General features: G+C 45.8%; 2 protein-coding genes across 2 annotated transcripts; both read left to right on the top strand.

Moving 5' to 3' along the window:
• Positions 1–4,991: 4,991 nt before the first annotated feature.
• On the top strand, positions 4,992–5,621 carry LOC124664196 (NDR1/HIN1-like protein 26). The gene has a single exon (XM_047201775.1). It carries the CDS (start codon positions 4,992–4,994, stop codon positions 5,619–5,621), a length of 630 nt encoding a protein of 209 aa, XP_047057731.1.
• Positions 5,622–11,439: 5,818 nt separating this feature from the next.
• On the top strand, positions 11,440–15,327 carry LOC124663510 (translation initiation factor IF3-1, mitochondrial-like). The gene is made up of 8 exons (XM_047201205.1): positions 11,440–11,589; positions 11,688–11,778; positions 11,856–11,923; positions 12,080–12,178; positions 12,767–12,823; positions 13,196–13,264; positions 14,158–14,226; positions 14,313–15,327. Exons 1-8 carry the CDS (start codon positions 11,440–11,442, stop codon positions 15,225–15,227), a joined length of 1,518 nt encoding a protein of 505 aa, XP_047057161.1. The 3' UTR covers positions 15,228–15,327.
• The last annotated feature ends 393 nt before the right edge of the window (positions 15,328–15,720 follow it).

Below are 15,720 nucleotides of genomic sequence, written 5' to 3'. Positions count from 1 at the left end.
GCAAATCGATTTGCCTTGTTTAATTTATGTACTCCCTCCGATCCATATTAGTTGCCTCAGTGAGTACTTGTCCTGGCAGTAGTTGTAGAGGATTGTTCTAGGCTTCTAGCCCTTTGGACAGGCCTAAATTAGCAAGGGAATTAATTAGCCACTGTTCAGTAGACAGTGATCGTGCAATTGAAATCATCTTTATATTCGTTCTAGGAACAGAAATGTTGCACATCGACACATGCTACATGCTACTTGATATTTGAATATGTATGTTCCAGGAACTGAAACGATCTTTATTTTCGTTCTAGGAACTGAAATGTTGTACATGGACACGTGCTACTTGATATTTTAATATGTATGTTCATGTTTATTTATTTATCTTCTTATTTTCCGATATATATCTGTTTCAGTGGTATCTTTCAGCGCATGTCATCCCCTTATGAGCTATCTTCTCTATCTCTAATTTTGACAGCTAGGCTTGTCAACATGTCCGCGAATGTGCATGAGAGCTCTGGTGCTGGTGATGCTGTTGATACACGTTCTGCGATGCCGGTGGCTTCCGTGGCGGAGGCCGCAAGAGCAGGAGAGACGCCTCCCCACCGCGATCTCCCGGACGAGATCGCCATCTGGGAGATCCTCGTTCGCCTGCCCCCCAAGGCTCTCCTCCGCTGCCGCACGGTCTGCCGCGCCTGGCGCTTCGCCACCTCCTCCCGCGACTTCCTCCTCGCCCACCACAGCCACCAGCCCGCTCTCCCCCTCCTCTACCTTCACGACGCTACTTATGACCTCAGTCAGTCCCTAGACATCGTGCCTTTGGACCACCGGGTGGGAGTCTCCGCCGCCAACCAGCTCCATCTCGTTGCCAGGTTTGGCTCCTGTAACAACTACATGCATCTGGAGGCGTCCTGCGACGGCCTCCTCGTCCTCGCCACTGTCGGTGACCCGTGTTTCGCTCCTGCCTTGTACTTCTCCGTCTGCAACCCGGCCACCCGTCAGTACGCCCCCCTCCCGTTGCTTCGTGGCTTCAGGCTCGCGGGAATGTACCCGCACCCTCCTACGGGCGAGTATCGGCTGCTGCTATACCCTGACGGGACGTGGATGCACGATGAACGGCCACCTGGCATTCAAGAAGCCTGCTATGTTTACACGGTGGGCTCCTGCCAGCTGCCGAGGCACATCGGGTGGATGGAGGCGGAGGAGCTGATTCATTTGCTCGTATCTGTCCTTTGCCGTGGCAACCTGCACTGGTTCGTAGCGATGGTCGAGGTCATAAGCAACATCATAATGGTATTCGACGCCACAGCTGAGGTGTTCAGGCAGATGCCCGCTCCGCCCGTTCGTGCCACTGCTGACCTGTTTGAGGTGGATGGAATGCTTGGCATGGCCAGCTTCAATGATCCGGTGACAACCATCGATATCTGGATGATGCAGGACTATGACAGCGAAGTATGGGCCTTCAAATGCCGGGTTGAATTGCCGGTTGCAGAGCTCACCGGGCGGTTTGGACTTAGCAAGTACTGGAATCTGGTGGTTTCGTCTTCGGATGATAATGATGTGCTCATTCTGGTACAAACAAGCGAGTGGCTACTTCAGATTGACATATTTGGCAAGTTGGTCGCCAAGTTCTATACAAAATGTCTTGGTATTTCTCAACTTCATCTCAAGCAAACTCTTGTTCAGCATAACTTCTTTCCGACAATAGAGGGTTATGTTGTGAACACTTGGCCTTTCATCGCACCGAAATGCTTATGTTGTCAACACTTAGCCTTTCCATTTCAGTGTGGTGGTGCTTCTTAAAGGCCTGGCTGTTTGTATCCTCATGAACTGTAATATGTATGAAGTGTATCCACCACTAGCTTCTTCGTTTAATGTAACATGGTTGCGTTATATTTCTCAATATTCTTTTGGGCTGAAATGTCTGTCATGTGCGTTCATGCTAAAATCATCTTTTGTCTACTTTTGAAATCTTTGCCAACTGATCTGACTCGTGCCTCTTTTTTCTTGAACTGAAGACTTGACTCTGCTTTATTTACTTTATCTACTGATATTCTTAGCATTCAATAGTTAGCAATCTAGCTGCCTCATGTCTTTTGTAACTGAAGAACTGACTTTGCCTTTTCTCCCTGGCTTGTTCCTTTTTAGAGATAATCCAGTGGTCTTCTTACGAATAAATATATACCAAATATACGTGTGTTTCATGCTTCTGTTTGTCTGTTGTAACGGATGACGAATGGAGTTAGATTATCCACTTGTCTGTTGACTAGCAATATTAACCTGATTTTGTGAAGAGCTTCCAGCACTAGTTATTATTAAACAATTGAATTATAGTCAGCTTTTCAGGAATGCTCTGTTGCAATTTGTTTCTTGAATCCATTGCATCTGGTTAGATATGAAAATATTCTTTTATATACTCATATTTACAGCTTTCTGTTGCATCATGTGGAATTATCATTTGACTATAGTTGCTAGCCAGTTTAAGGATTAATATTTCATGTGATGTTTGATCTTAACATAATCAATAGAACTTGTATATTGATGAACAGAAGAAAGTTATGTCATCGTCATGCTCAGGTCAAAGGTTGTGCTCTCCGTCAGACACAATATGTATTTCTAACGCGAGTACCAGAAATCTATGAAACTGAAGATGAACCATAACAGATCATTTTCTATTCAGTATGGACAAAAACTTATGTTTCAGTGTGGACTGGTGGTATTATGAACAATACTAACTTCAGACATAATGTTTTTGAGCACTATAATTTAAACCTTGATGAGTAGAGCTATGCCCCCCAAACTTAAACAATTGAAAAGAACACTTTTTTTTTTGCTTTGGAGATTGATTTGTTTATTATGCTGCTGTACAATGCAGGAGGAACGGGCCACAGCCAGTGAATGGAACATGAGTTTCGAGCTTAGGGTTGCAGGAGAACGGGCCACGAGTCTTGGCAGAGTAGTTGATAGAGTCTAGAGACTTGGGACACAACAAACCTGTAAACTTCCATTCTTTTGTAAAGTTCAGGTGGGGCTTGAGAATGAGTGAGGTAGTAGTGGACTTCAATTGTTGGCGAATCCACTTCGGTATATGCGCTGCGTACCTTTTCTTCTTGATGATTGCGATCCACAATTTGATTCACATTACGCACCCAAACAACAAAAATAACCAAGCATACAAACAGAGCTGCTACTTGATCCATCCGTGTATCATCAGCTAGCTGCTAGTTGCGTGGTGCTACTTTGTGGAAAGATGCAGAGAAAGGTTGCTTTCCTCCTTTTTTTTCTACGTGTTGATTGCAAGCTTCCTTAATCACCGTAGCTCAAGTGTCGTTAACTGCTGCATCTTCCTTGGTAACTCTAGCATCTTGTGATGGAGCCAGCCATCGCACACACACCCGCGCGTGCGCGCGCACACATACACACCAATCTCCATCAGGACAGGCAGTTACAATGGCCCGACACTGTTTTCATGATATTGTATTATGAAAATCTTCAGTATCATCTTAGTCCCAAACGTTCAAGTCATGCTGGTATGATGATTATGTTTTAACTACTGACTACCATGAATTATCCCATTTTTAGGTCTTAGAGGAAATCCAAGAAACAAGGTTTAACACTGCAATGGTGGAATTTGTGAATACCTCGTACAAGGTAAGGCATCATTTTTGCACGTACAATTATGTAAATTGTTTGCCCCTCCTCCCTTGAAGGGTTAAGCATCGGTGATTCATTTTACACATCCATTTTCTAGTCCCAAAGATGAGTGCCCACAGCTTTCTGTTCCCGAAACACTAGTTCAGACTGCAGACCAGTTGCCATTCCTAGTCATGCTGAGGTAAAAATTGTACTCCCTGTATGAAATCTCCAACACGACTACCAGAAATTCATGAAACTGAACATGAAGTCATGAACCATAACAGGTCATTTTCCTATTGGGTATGGACACCCCTGCTATGGTTCAATGTACACATGATGACATGATTCCGGAGGTGGCTGCTGGAACGGAAGAAAGTAGCTGTCTGGTGGCCTCGATGGTTATGGACACCCCTGCTAGCGCGTTTGGGACGGAGGAGCAGCCAAGTCCCCGATCACCGTCTTTCTGGGTAACAAGGTGTTGCTGTTACTGCATAAGTCAATGATGGCCGCTTGTCCATTTTTCCTTGTTCAGAATCTAGTTAAATATTTCCAAATCCTTGTTCTTATTTTTTTTCCTTTATGCGGATTTCTTAATTTTCATTAACATAAGGTATATCACGAACGAATTCCTGATGAGGAAGTCTTGGGAAACCAAGTTTCGGGAGAACTGGCCACATCCAGTGAATTTAACAAGAGTTTCGAGCTTAGCGTTACAGGAGAACGGGCCACGAGTCCTGGCAGAGTAGCCGATAGACTCTAGAGACTACTGGGACATGACAAATATGTAAATTTCCATTCTTTTGTAAAGTTCAGGTCGGTGGGGTTTGAGTGAGGTAGTAGTGGGCTTGAATTGTTCGCGAATCCACTTTGGTATATGCACGCGCTGCCTTTTCTCCTTCTTGATTGCGATCCATGGTTTGATTCACATTCCGCATCCAAACAACAAGAATAACCAAGCATGCAAACAGAGCTACTACTCGATGATCCATCCATCTATCGGCTAGCTAGCTGCTAGTTGCCCGGTGCTACTTTGTGAAAAAGATGCAGAGAAAGGTTGCTTTCCTTCTTTCTTTCGCTCTATCCTAGCTTCAGAAAAGAAGGAGATGAGGTGAGGAAATGATGGCTGATTAGCAACAAGCAAGCAACTAACCTGCGCTTCATTATCATGAAAAACTAACTAAAATGATGTTTTAGTATGACAAACTCGGAAAGTTTATCAGTGATTATATCTAGCTACTAGTCTACTACCCAAAGAAGCAATGATATATACACCACTCACAAACCTAACTTATCTCAGGCTCTCAGCTCACTGCACCGCCTCTATTCTCTTCTCTCCCATTGGCCTGTGCTCTGCTTTTGTTGCTCCCTCCATGTCCCTCATCACGGATGATCCCAACCACTCCCCACGGCACTGCGCCGCCAAGCACCACCACCGCGCCGGGTGCGGCCGGTTCAGCGGCACTGCCTGGCGCCGGCTGCTGATGGCGTCGTCGTCCCTGGTTGCACTGGTCATCATACTCTGGCTCACCCTCCGCCCTTCCGCCCCGCGCTTCTCCCTGCTCGCCGCCACCGCCACCGCCTCCAACGGCACCCTGGCGCGCCTCGAGGCCGCCCTCGTCGCGCACAACCCCAACGCGCGCGCCGCCGCACTGTACGACCGCCTCGTGATCCAGGCCTCATACGGCGCCGGCGTCCAGCTCGCCGCAGCCGCCCAACCGTTCGAGCAGACGCAGGGAGACGTCGTGCTCTCTGCCTCGCTGACCTCATCAGCGGCGCCGGCGGTGGTGTCAGCCGTTGAGGCGGAGACGGAGAGCGGGCGGCCGACGGCGCTGCTGAGGCTGCGCGTGGAGGGTCAGCTCCGGTGGAAGGTGGCTTCGTGGGTGTCCGGCCGGCGCGCCCTCGCCGCCCAGTGCGTCGCCGTCCTGGTGCTCCAGCCGGCGCAGCAGCTCAGCAGGGCCGTCGTCGTGCAGGGATCCCAGTGCGCCACCACTCTCCAGTGAATATAATTCGTTCTGCATGTAACATGCTAATGTGCACCAATTTACTACTTCTACTGTACTATGTTTTCTCGTTTACATACAATAATCTAGGTAATTAGCATCAAGAGATAGCACTAAAACTAAACTGCTATCACATCACAGTGGTTGCGAAGGCTGGTTTCTTTCGTGGAAAGGCTGATCCTAGATTCCTAGTGCACCAGCTGCACTCTCGATCTTAGCACTTTTGCTTCGTGAAGAAGAGAAGCCGATCTTCTTACTCTCCGCCACGTCAGAAAAAAATCGTACATGTTTGAAGCGAAGGTTGATGTCATGTCACACACTGATGTACGAAAAGCGTCAAACATGAAACGAATTTGATGCGTATTTTCTTTTTGGGAAACCATGTTTCTGCTACTTAACTTGTAACTTGTATGCAAATTATGATGCAATCGAACGATGTAGGATTTGACTGAGCAATAATTTAGTTCTTAGCTAACTGAGAATGCGCACAACATGTGGCACAACAGATATGCCGAACATAGGACGTGACAAGGCGTGTCTTCAATCCAAACAGCCCGTCGCAGTTTCTCGATGCTACCTAGTCCAGCCGTTGGAGCTTCCGCGTGACCGAAATTCACCAATTAATTGATTCACATAGTTTTGACTACGTCTCTGATACGAGTAATACGAACCAAGCTTCAGTTGCTCATCGAGTATTGATCTCAAGCATCCTTCTAACGAGAATGAGCATCCCTAACGCATTGCACGGCTAACTTCTATATATCTTCATGCCCATCTTTGTTTGTACCTCCATGTAGGATCTAGCGGTGACAACTTCTATTTTGACCTCTGTCCACCGACTCCTCTCCGGCGACCTCGCCGGTCTGAATAGGGATGGTACACAGGTACATGAAGCTGGGCTGCACACGCCTGCACCAGTAAATAGTAGGCTTAGGGCCTGGTCTAGGTTTAGGGTTGCCTCTATGGCCAGCAGTGTCATGTCGTTATCTTTGTTCTTGGATCATGATATCGAACAAGTTGTTAATATGAAACTTATTCTTGCATTTTTGAACAACTGTCGGGACTGAAAATAAATTTCCATAAGAGTGAGCTTTTTTTTGTTTTGGTAAAGCTAAGGATATGGAGCAGTAATATAAACAAATTTTTGGTTGTGAGTCCGGATCTTTACCATTCACGTACCTTAGAATACCTATTCACTATCGAATTCTTCGTAACTCGGAGTGAAATCCTATTGAGAGCCGTTTTCTTTCAAAGCTAGGATGCTGGTGCAGCAAACTTCTCTCATATTGGGATAGACTCGTTTTGATTAATTCAGTCCCCACAAGTCTTCTAATGTTTATGCTATCCATTCTAGAAATTCCGAAAGGTGTTCGGAAGCGCTTTGGTATTTACCGATATAGATTTTTTTTGGCAATCATATGAGAATAAGAGAAAGTATAGACTATCTAAATGGAATATGTTATGTCAGCCGAAGGATCAGGGGAGACTCGACATAGAAGTTCTTGAATTAAAAAAAATAAGTGTTTGCTTAGCAAATGGTTATTCAAATTACTCACAGAAGATGGCATATGGCAACCATTGTTGCATAACAAGTATCTTAAGAATAAAACCTTAGTGATGACGTGGGCTTAGCCCAGTGGTTGGGGTCGCAGTGGCGCACCCCAACGACCGGAGTTTGATTCCTATCAGGGACGAATTTCGGAATTGTCATGCCAAGTCCCACTTCTACTATATCAAAAAGTGTCTAGTTCCTCCTAGACACGATTTCATATTTTTTTAGAATAAAACCTTAGCTCAAGGCGAAGCAAAACCAACTGATTCCCCTTTTTGAAAGGGTCTTATGCGGGTTAAGCAAGATTTTTTTAGTAGAGGCTCCTTTAAAATAGGCGATGGTTCAACAATACGTTTTTGGGAAGAGGTATGGTTAGGAGAATTACCTCTTGCACAACAATATCCTTCATTGTATAACATTATTCAACATAAGAATGTATTGGTGTTGACTGTTTTAGCGCAAACACCTCTCAACATTGCCTTTAGGAGGATGTTTAATGAACATAAGTGGAATGCATGGCTGCACTTGTGTCAGAGCTTGATGAAGGTTACTCTTTCTGATGAGTCTGATAAGTTTGTTTGGAAACTTACTGATTTTGGTTCATTTACGGTGAAATCTATGTATTCAGACTTAATGAATGGTCATACGACGTTTATACGTAATTATTTTTGGAAAGTGAAAATCCCCCTTAAGATCAATTTTTTATGTGGTTTCTAAATAACAAAGTCTTGATAACTAAAAATAATCTAGCCAAGCGAAATTGGAATGTATGCCAAAAGTGTTGCTTTTGTGATTCTAATGAAACTGTGAACCATTTTTTACTTGCATGCCCATTTGTAAAAATTATTTAGCGCATGGTTTACTTAACCTATAATATTCCACACCTGCTAATATTACTGATATGTTTGGTAACTGATTAAATGGTGTAGATAAAAATGTTAAAACAAAGCTACGTATTGACGTTTCAGCTGGTCCATTTAGACATGCAGAAATAATATTATTTTTAACGAGCATAAGGGTACTAATTTTTTGCAGGTTATTTGTCGAGGTGTGCATTGCATTCAAGTTTGGGCTTCACTTCTTCGGGAGGATCAGAGGGGGAATATGGCTACTGGGTGCAACTGCCTATTTACGGTTAATCGGGACTTTTTTTTCCAGGCTACTGAATGACAACATGCTAGTAGAATCTAAAATGGATAGACTTTCATCCTTATTTTTTTGTTTGCTTCATACATGTCTCAACTTTGTCTCATCCATTAATGTAAAATTCAATGCCCCTTGGACATGTTGGTTTCGACGCTGGTATGGTTGAGGGGGCCTCCCGCGACTTGGGAACCCACCACTACCTTGAGACCCCCATTTGGAAGGACATCGTTGTCGGTCTTGACAATTTCAGAGCCGTTTCCTCAGTCACCATCGGTAGAGGAGTTGCCACAACCTTTTGGCTTGACCTTTGGCTCGGCGACTCCCCTCTTCGCACTCGTTTCCCCAACCTCTTCTCCCACTCCACCCGTCCTAACCTTACCGTCTCAACTACCCTCTCCCCCCATGTTGACCTCTTTCTTGTGCCCTCACCTCCGACCCGAGTCTAGTGGACTTACGCCCCGATGCCCCGGATTTACGTGTTAACCGTCTCCCTAACAACAAGCTTTCGAACAGTAGTTTCTATTCGTTTGCTTTCAACAATGTGCAGATCGATGATGTCGCGAACAAGGTTTGTAGGAGTGCAGCACCGTTGAAGTGCAAGATCTTCTGCTGACTTGCCAGGATGAAGCGGCTACCCACCAACGAGCGGTGGTTTCACCACCACCTCAACTCTTCTGCTGGCTGCCTTTCATGCCATCAAGACGAAGACACATATCATCTTCTACTCCTATGCCCCCAGGCCAGGGAGGTCTGGAGATTCTTCCACCGCGACTTCGACGACCACGCCATCGAAACCTTCATTGACCTCTGGCTCTTGAGGTGCCGCACCTATGAGGAGGCCACCACCATCAACACAGCTATTGCGTGGAACATCTGGAAGCGAAGGAATGCTCTTACTTTCACCAATGTTGCTGAGCATCTTGTGTTGGTTACTCGGCGTTGCCTAGAGGATATTAGGCTTTGGGCTTATCGTTGTACCACCCCCACCTCATTGCACCTTCTTAATTCTTGGTGTAATGGCTATGATCCGCCTTGAGATCTCCCCTCTATTTTCTCCTTCTTTTCTCTCCACACCCCCTCCCCCTCCTTCTTTGTAATGATACCCTCTGTAAAACCTTTGTGTGATTATAAATGAGTTTTTTTTTGAACATTAAACATTTTCATTCAACTTAGCAACATTTTACAGAGAGAAGTGTGAAAGGAGTCACACTTGACACAGAGAGAACATCTCTGATTGTACATAGACCTGTATGTGAAGAGAGACATCTAAAAGCTAGAGAAGAAGCTTGAATTCTAAGGCCTAGTCTAGCTTGATGATGAGCTTTAAAATTGAAGCATCTGTTGACATGAGAAATTCTTTTTGGATGGAAAGCCCGCGTTTTTTGGATATCTGCCAGAATTGGCCTTATTATCCAATGACCTGGAGCACTAAGGATTGAAGTTGTACTTGCAGCAGATTCCAGAATAGAACAATCAGTAAAGAAGTGGGGTTCCTGTATGTGGAGCGAGATCCGCCACCTTCGAAGCTAGTAGCGGTCCATAAGCTTCCGCTCGTAGAGGAGAGTGGGTTGGTGGTGACAAGGCAGCGATATGTATCTGCTGACAATGTTGATTGCCTTGAATTTGAATGATGATTCCTATGCCTGCTGGAGTTGGGTCTTGGTTGCTTCCACACTTCCAAGCGGCATCAGTGCAAATTACATTTCCTGTAATGCTGTGTTTGGTTGCACTGAATTGGGGCATGGAATTGGAATTTGGGCCATTTCCATGAATTTCACCGTTTGGGCTGCCCTTGGAATCCTCGCTTGGAAACCTACCTAAATTCCGAGCGCGAAATCGTCCTGTGCAAAGAGCCGTCCCAACTTTCCGAGCTCTCCTGCTCGGAATCGCTCGGAAACGAGCGTAACTCTTCGCTCGCGTCTCCTTCCTCGTTCCCCCTCGCTGTTTGCCTCGCTCACCGCGCTGCCCTGCCGCCGTGTGCCCATCGCCGCGCTCCCCGCCGCCATGTGCCCCTGCCTCTGCGTGCCCCCACCCCGCCGCAGCGTTGCCCCCTCCTCACACGCCGTCTTCTCCACCGGACGGGACCTCCCGCCGCCATCTTCTCCCCCTGAATCGACAGCCTACCGCCGTCTTCCCCAGATGCGTCAGCCCGCCACCCGTTTCTTCCCCATACGCGAGCACCCACCGAACCCTAAATCACAGAGGGAGGCGGGAGGGGAACGGCGGCGCGTCAGCGGTAGGGAAACGGCGGCCACTCCCCTAGCCATCCCCCGTCACCCTTCTCTCCGGCCACCGCCGGCCACGGGCTCACCGGCGGCTCCGCCTGCACTCCACCTCCGGCCCCTCCCTTCCCTTGCGTTGACCCAAAAAGAATACCACAAATTCATTTCCATACTGCAGTCCAAACAGGATTAGGAATTTGTACCACCATTTGATTCCAAAGGCAAATTCTAAGCACACCCAAACAACAGATTTGGAATTTTAGTCCAATTCATTTCCATCATGGATTTGGAATCTTTGTCCAATTCAATTCCAAGACCAAATTCTGTGCATCCAAACACAGCATAATATAAAATGGATCTTGCTTTGACTTCAAGCATTGTTTAGTCAAGTGAGCCTGATTGTGTTGTTTCGATACATCATCTTCAAGTTTGGATCCCTGCATGATTGCATTAGCAGCCGGAAAAATTTGACATGGATTAGTGAAATTCTTGTTAAAAAGAGAATCGTTCCTAGCCTTCCAAAGGCACCACAAGAATGTGAATAAGCTAGAAATATTAATTTGAGGGTGAGAAGATGAGAGTAAAGCCGCCGTAGTCCAGGAAAAAAAAAACTTCAAATAATTCACCCTTTCAAATAAATGAAGAGGCCGTGTGCATGGGCTCCGGCATTCTCGTGATTGGACTGGGCCTTGTTTTGTGTCGCACGTTCGCGATTCATACACGGTGGGCTTTTTTCTGGTCGTTGGTTCGCAGGAAAGAACCTGGGCTTTAGCGTGAAGGCTTTTTCGTCCCAAGTCCAGTCAGGCAAGCTAACCGTCGTCCCCTTTGGTCCGCCGCCGCCGCCGCCTCGCTCCGTCGCCTCCGCCGCCGCCGCCTCGCTCCGTCGCCTCCGCCGGCCATGGCTCTCCGCCGCGCCGTCGGATCCCTCGCCATCCGCTCCCAAGCCTACCTCCGCGGCGCCGCCCCGTCGCCTCCTACAGCGCCCCAGCCTTCCTTCCGCCGCCCGATCATCATCCCCTACCGGCCCTTCGCCGCTCCGCCTCATCTGGTCTCTCCCTTCCCTCCATCCCTCCCTCTGCTGCCCTAGGCTAGCTTTTCTTCTCCTCGCCGTCGTTGATCTCGTTGCTTGTGGCTCGTGGTCACTAGGTCAAGAAGGCCCCCAAGGACGACGACGACGCCGAGCCCAGGATCAACAACGACATCACCGCCCCCTTCCTCAGGCTCGTCACCGACCAAGGTAGTCTATGGTTCGCACACACTCACACGGACATACCTCCATTCACCGGTCAGATGCTGAACATTTCTGTCTCGCAGGGCACAGCGTTGTCCCCAGGCATGAAGCTCTTCAGCAGGCTGCTAGGATGGGCATGGACCTGGTCGAGGTACAGTACTCCATAACACATTTTGGTTCTACTTTCTGGTGTCCTAGGTTATCCTCATTTGATAACGTATTTCCTTCTACTCTGAGGTATCCACTTGTTGGGATTTAGGAAATGGCTGCATTTCTCATGCTTATGTATAATCTTGTCGCGGTACAGGTCCACCGAAAATCTGACCCTCCTGTTTGCAAGATCATGGATTTCCACAAAGAGAAGTATAACAAAGACGCCAAGGAGAAAGAACGCTTAAAAACTAAGGTGTGTGTGTGGGTTTCTTGTTCCAGCATTTACTGGAGTTGAGTTGAATGTTCAGAGAAGACCCATGCTTAGTAATTTGTGAGATCATAGAATTTCAAAGTAACAGTTCGTAGTTTGTGTAAAGAGAAACTGTCTTTTACAAGACACAAGATGAACTGTTGGGTTTCTATGTAAACAACGCCATCTGGTTAGGTGGATACTTATACGCATATTATCTTCATGTTCAGTAGAATATACACTTGGTTTGGTAATCAGAGCCCGATTGTGGTTGCTGTTATGTGTTTGGGGATCTAGTTCGTTCTTTTTTTCTAGTTATTGGACTATTTACTGTGCATCATAAAAAGATGCTTTGGACTTGACTGTTAACATCAAAATCAGAAATATTAAGTGCTTTTGAAAAGTATAATGGCGTTGCTAAAGGTAGCCACAACCACTTGAGCAAGGTTTGTAGTACTGTTGCATAATATCTACTTTCATTTTTATAATGCTTTCACATAACTCACAATAATGTGCACTTCAAATGGGCTTTGAGTGCACATCTGAATGATAGTATCTCCCTCTCCTTATGTTGTATCTGGTCTTCTGCAGTCTGCTATTGTCTTACGTGGTGGGGATAACAAAGAAGTGCGATTTAAGGCGAAGACAGTGAGTTTTCTTTAATTTTTTAGTTTTCTGTTAACTATAGCCTATCATCATCTTTCATAACTTTTATTTTTTCTGATATGGAGCGCATACTTGATTAATATTAACGGTAGGAACTTTTTTCTTGTTTTATTTTGGTAGCTCATACCTAGCAGTAATAGATGAGGAATGCATGCTTCATTGCTACCTTGTAGCTGGAGTATGTGCCTGCTCGGACCACCCCATGCTTATTTCCTGTTTGTTTTGATTTACCTAGTTGAGCTCACCCCTTTTCTAAATTATAGAGCCTTTATGTCCCAACAAAGATATATTGTGCTCAGTATAGAGGCTTTGTGCTACATATGCATGTTGAGGAACATACATTATTGCTCTCAGGAAATAAAAGACTTGAAGGTGAAAGCAGATGCAATTACCAGACTAATGGAGCGTGGTTACAGGGTGAAGGTAAGCTCGGGCTCACATTCATTGTTAGTTCCTATTGTATGGTTCTGCTAATATTAAGTGGCGATCAAGGAATTGCCAAAAAAAAAATCTGTTTTTCTTTTTTTACTTTGATTCACTTAGTTAAATTTTTCTACCAAGCAATAGATTTTATCTATGTGCTTGCTACTTAAATCATCTGGAGAAGGGGAAACCAAACAGTGTGAAATAATTAGAAGGCTTTTGTGAAGCTTGGACCTGGAACCCAACGATCATGAAAGCTGCTGTGACTTAGAGGCGGAACATAGCTGAAGAGTAGTAACTCTTAAGTTACATGTATCGGTGTTGACTGTTGACACTGTAGAATAGAATATAATCTGTGATGTGTGTGCCTGGATATTATCAGAAGGAATGTTGCCTTGGAGTATTGAAAGTATCCATGGCTGTGCGAAAAGTTTTGATCTGGCGTTTATGTTGTGAGTCTTACTCGGTATGTTGAGTCTAGGTCGATTCCTAAGTGGAGTCGCGTTGGTGTCATGTTATAACTTGATCCTGGGATTTTTGTATATAAACATACATTATTCTACCTCGATGAAATGGCTTGTTTGTGATGGTAGTATGTAGGTAGTCTATGTTTTGTGCCTATAAATAGTAATAGTCATCAACCTATTTCTTTTTTCATTGGGTTCCTCTGCATATATCGAGATACCAGCTTGAACTTGTTTTCTACCCGAGTTGACAGCACAACCTTTGAACTGCCAACCAACATGCATATTATCCAATACCTGCTTGATCTAGATTTTTCTTACAGTCTATTGAAACTTCATAGCTGTATATATTGGATTTATCGATGTTCATATGCATTTCTTTATTCTGAACGCATACCGTGAAAAACTTAATGGTCCTCCTATTTGCAGTGCATGGCGATGCCCGCAGGTAACGAAGCAGAAGATCTAGGCGGACCGCTATCTCGGTTATTGGGACTGGTGGGTACTTTGCGCTGTATTGTTTCCCCTTCCCCATTAAGTAAATACCATTCAATTCAATTTGAGAATTTCCACCAATTGAACAGATACAAGATGTGTGCATTGTAGAAAGTGGGCCACATTTGGACTCCAAACATGCATATGTTATTGTCCGGCATGCGAAGTTTGCAACCAAGAAAGGTGGAAAGAAGGCTAGCAAGGCCATAGAAGACGCAGGCAAAGGTACCCCCCGCAGCACTGCCTCTGAATCACCAGCCACTGCTACGGACAGTGGGGATGTGGCAAGTGAATATGGTTTGGAAGTTGACAAAACGCCCACCTCTCTCTCCCGTGAACCTTCCATTCAAAGAGAAGGGCCAGATAGAGGCTTCAGAAGGGAGTTAAACTCCAACCACAAAAGCACGCAGAGCATGAATGCTGGAGGGAACAGGATGAACCCTGGCCAGGGGGGACCACAATCATCACCAGAACGTGGACTTGGTGATCGCAGGAGTGGAAATCCTCATCACACAGAAAAGCGGGATATGGCGCCTGAGCTGACCAACAGGTACGCCAGCCGTAGACCTCAGACTGGCGGTGGCGACAACCAACAAGGTCGATTACCGCCACAAGGCCCGGGAAGAAATGAAAATGAAGGCCGGTATAACCAGAGACTATCAGAACAGCCCAACCAGCCACCGCTTCCCAGGTTTAACCAAGGAGACAGATCACCACCACCACAAGACCTGAGGAGGTACGATAGAGGAAGCCATATGCCACCAAATAATAACAACCAGCGGCAATTCCAGCAACCGAAACAGCGCGCTGAACCGGCAGCAGGCAGCAGCGTAGGGAATCATGCTTCCGCAGCCACAAGGAGTTTGGGTGTCTTCAGTACTCGAACTCCGGCCACACCAGAGGTGAAGAAGACAGACGGTGCGCCTGCTGACAAACCTGAGGCCACCAAGAGCTTTGGGATATTTAGCTCTCCTAAAAAGGGATCTGGCGGTAAAAGCTCGTGACAGAGGTTTTGTGGTGTATTTGGGAGAGCCAACATTCTATTTTTACCTTTGTAAGGAAGGGAGTTTGGTGGAGTTGATCTATTGAGAATGTTTGATGTTCTCTTGGGCAGTGCAGGATTGGCGATAACCAAACTGTTTGTTAGACTTGAGGAGTAGTTAGATGTTGGGAACATCACGGTGGTGGCAGGCTCTGGAACTTATTCACCAACAGAAGAAACTTCATAGCGGGACCCTCCACAGATGGCTATATACTATTTACAAGATTATTTTTGTATGAGTGTTTTACTAGAATAAAATAAAGGGTCCGGGTAGGCAGCAGAGTCAAACGAAAACCGAGATTGTGGTTCTAAGGCTAATCGAGTGGCTAAGCTCTCTCGTCAACTAAGAGTTAGCAGTTCCAAGAGATAAAATGAAGCAGAACACGATTTTTGAAAAAAATAAGATTGACTCAGGTATCTATTTGGCAAGCTTTTGCCAATGTGTTGTTCTGTTT

Source organism: Lolium rigidum, chromosome 6, assembly GCF_022539505.1.
Source record: "Lolium rigidum isolate FL_2022 chromosome 6, APGP_CSIRO_Lrig_0.1, whole genome shotgun sequence".
Lineage (NCBI taxonomy): Eukaryota > Viridiplantae > Streptophyta > Magnoliopsida > Poales > Poaceae > Lolium > Lolium rigidum.
This window is presented reverse-complemented; position numbering and strand designations above follow the sequence as displayed.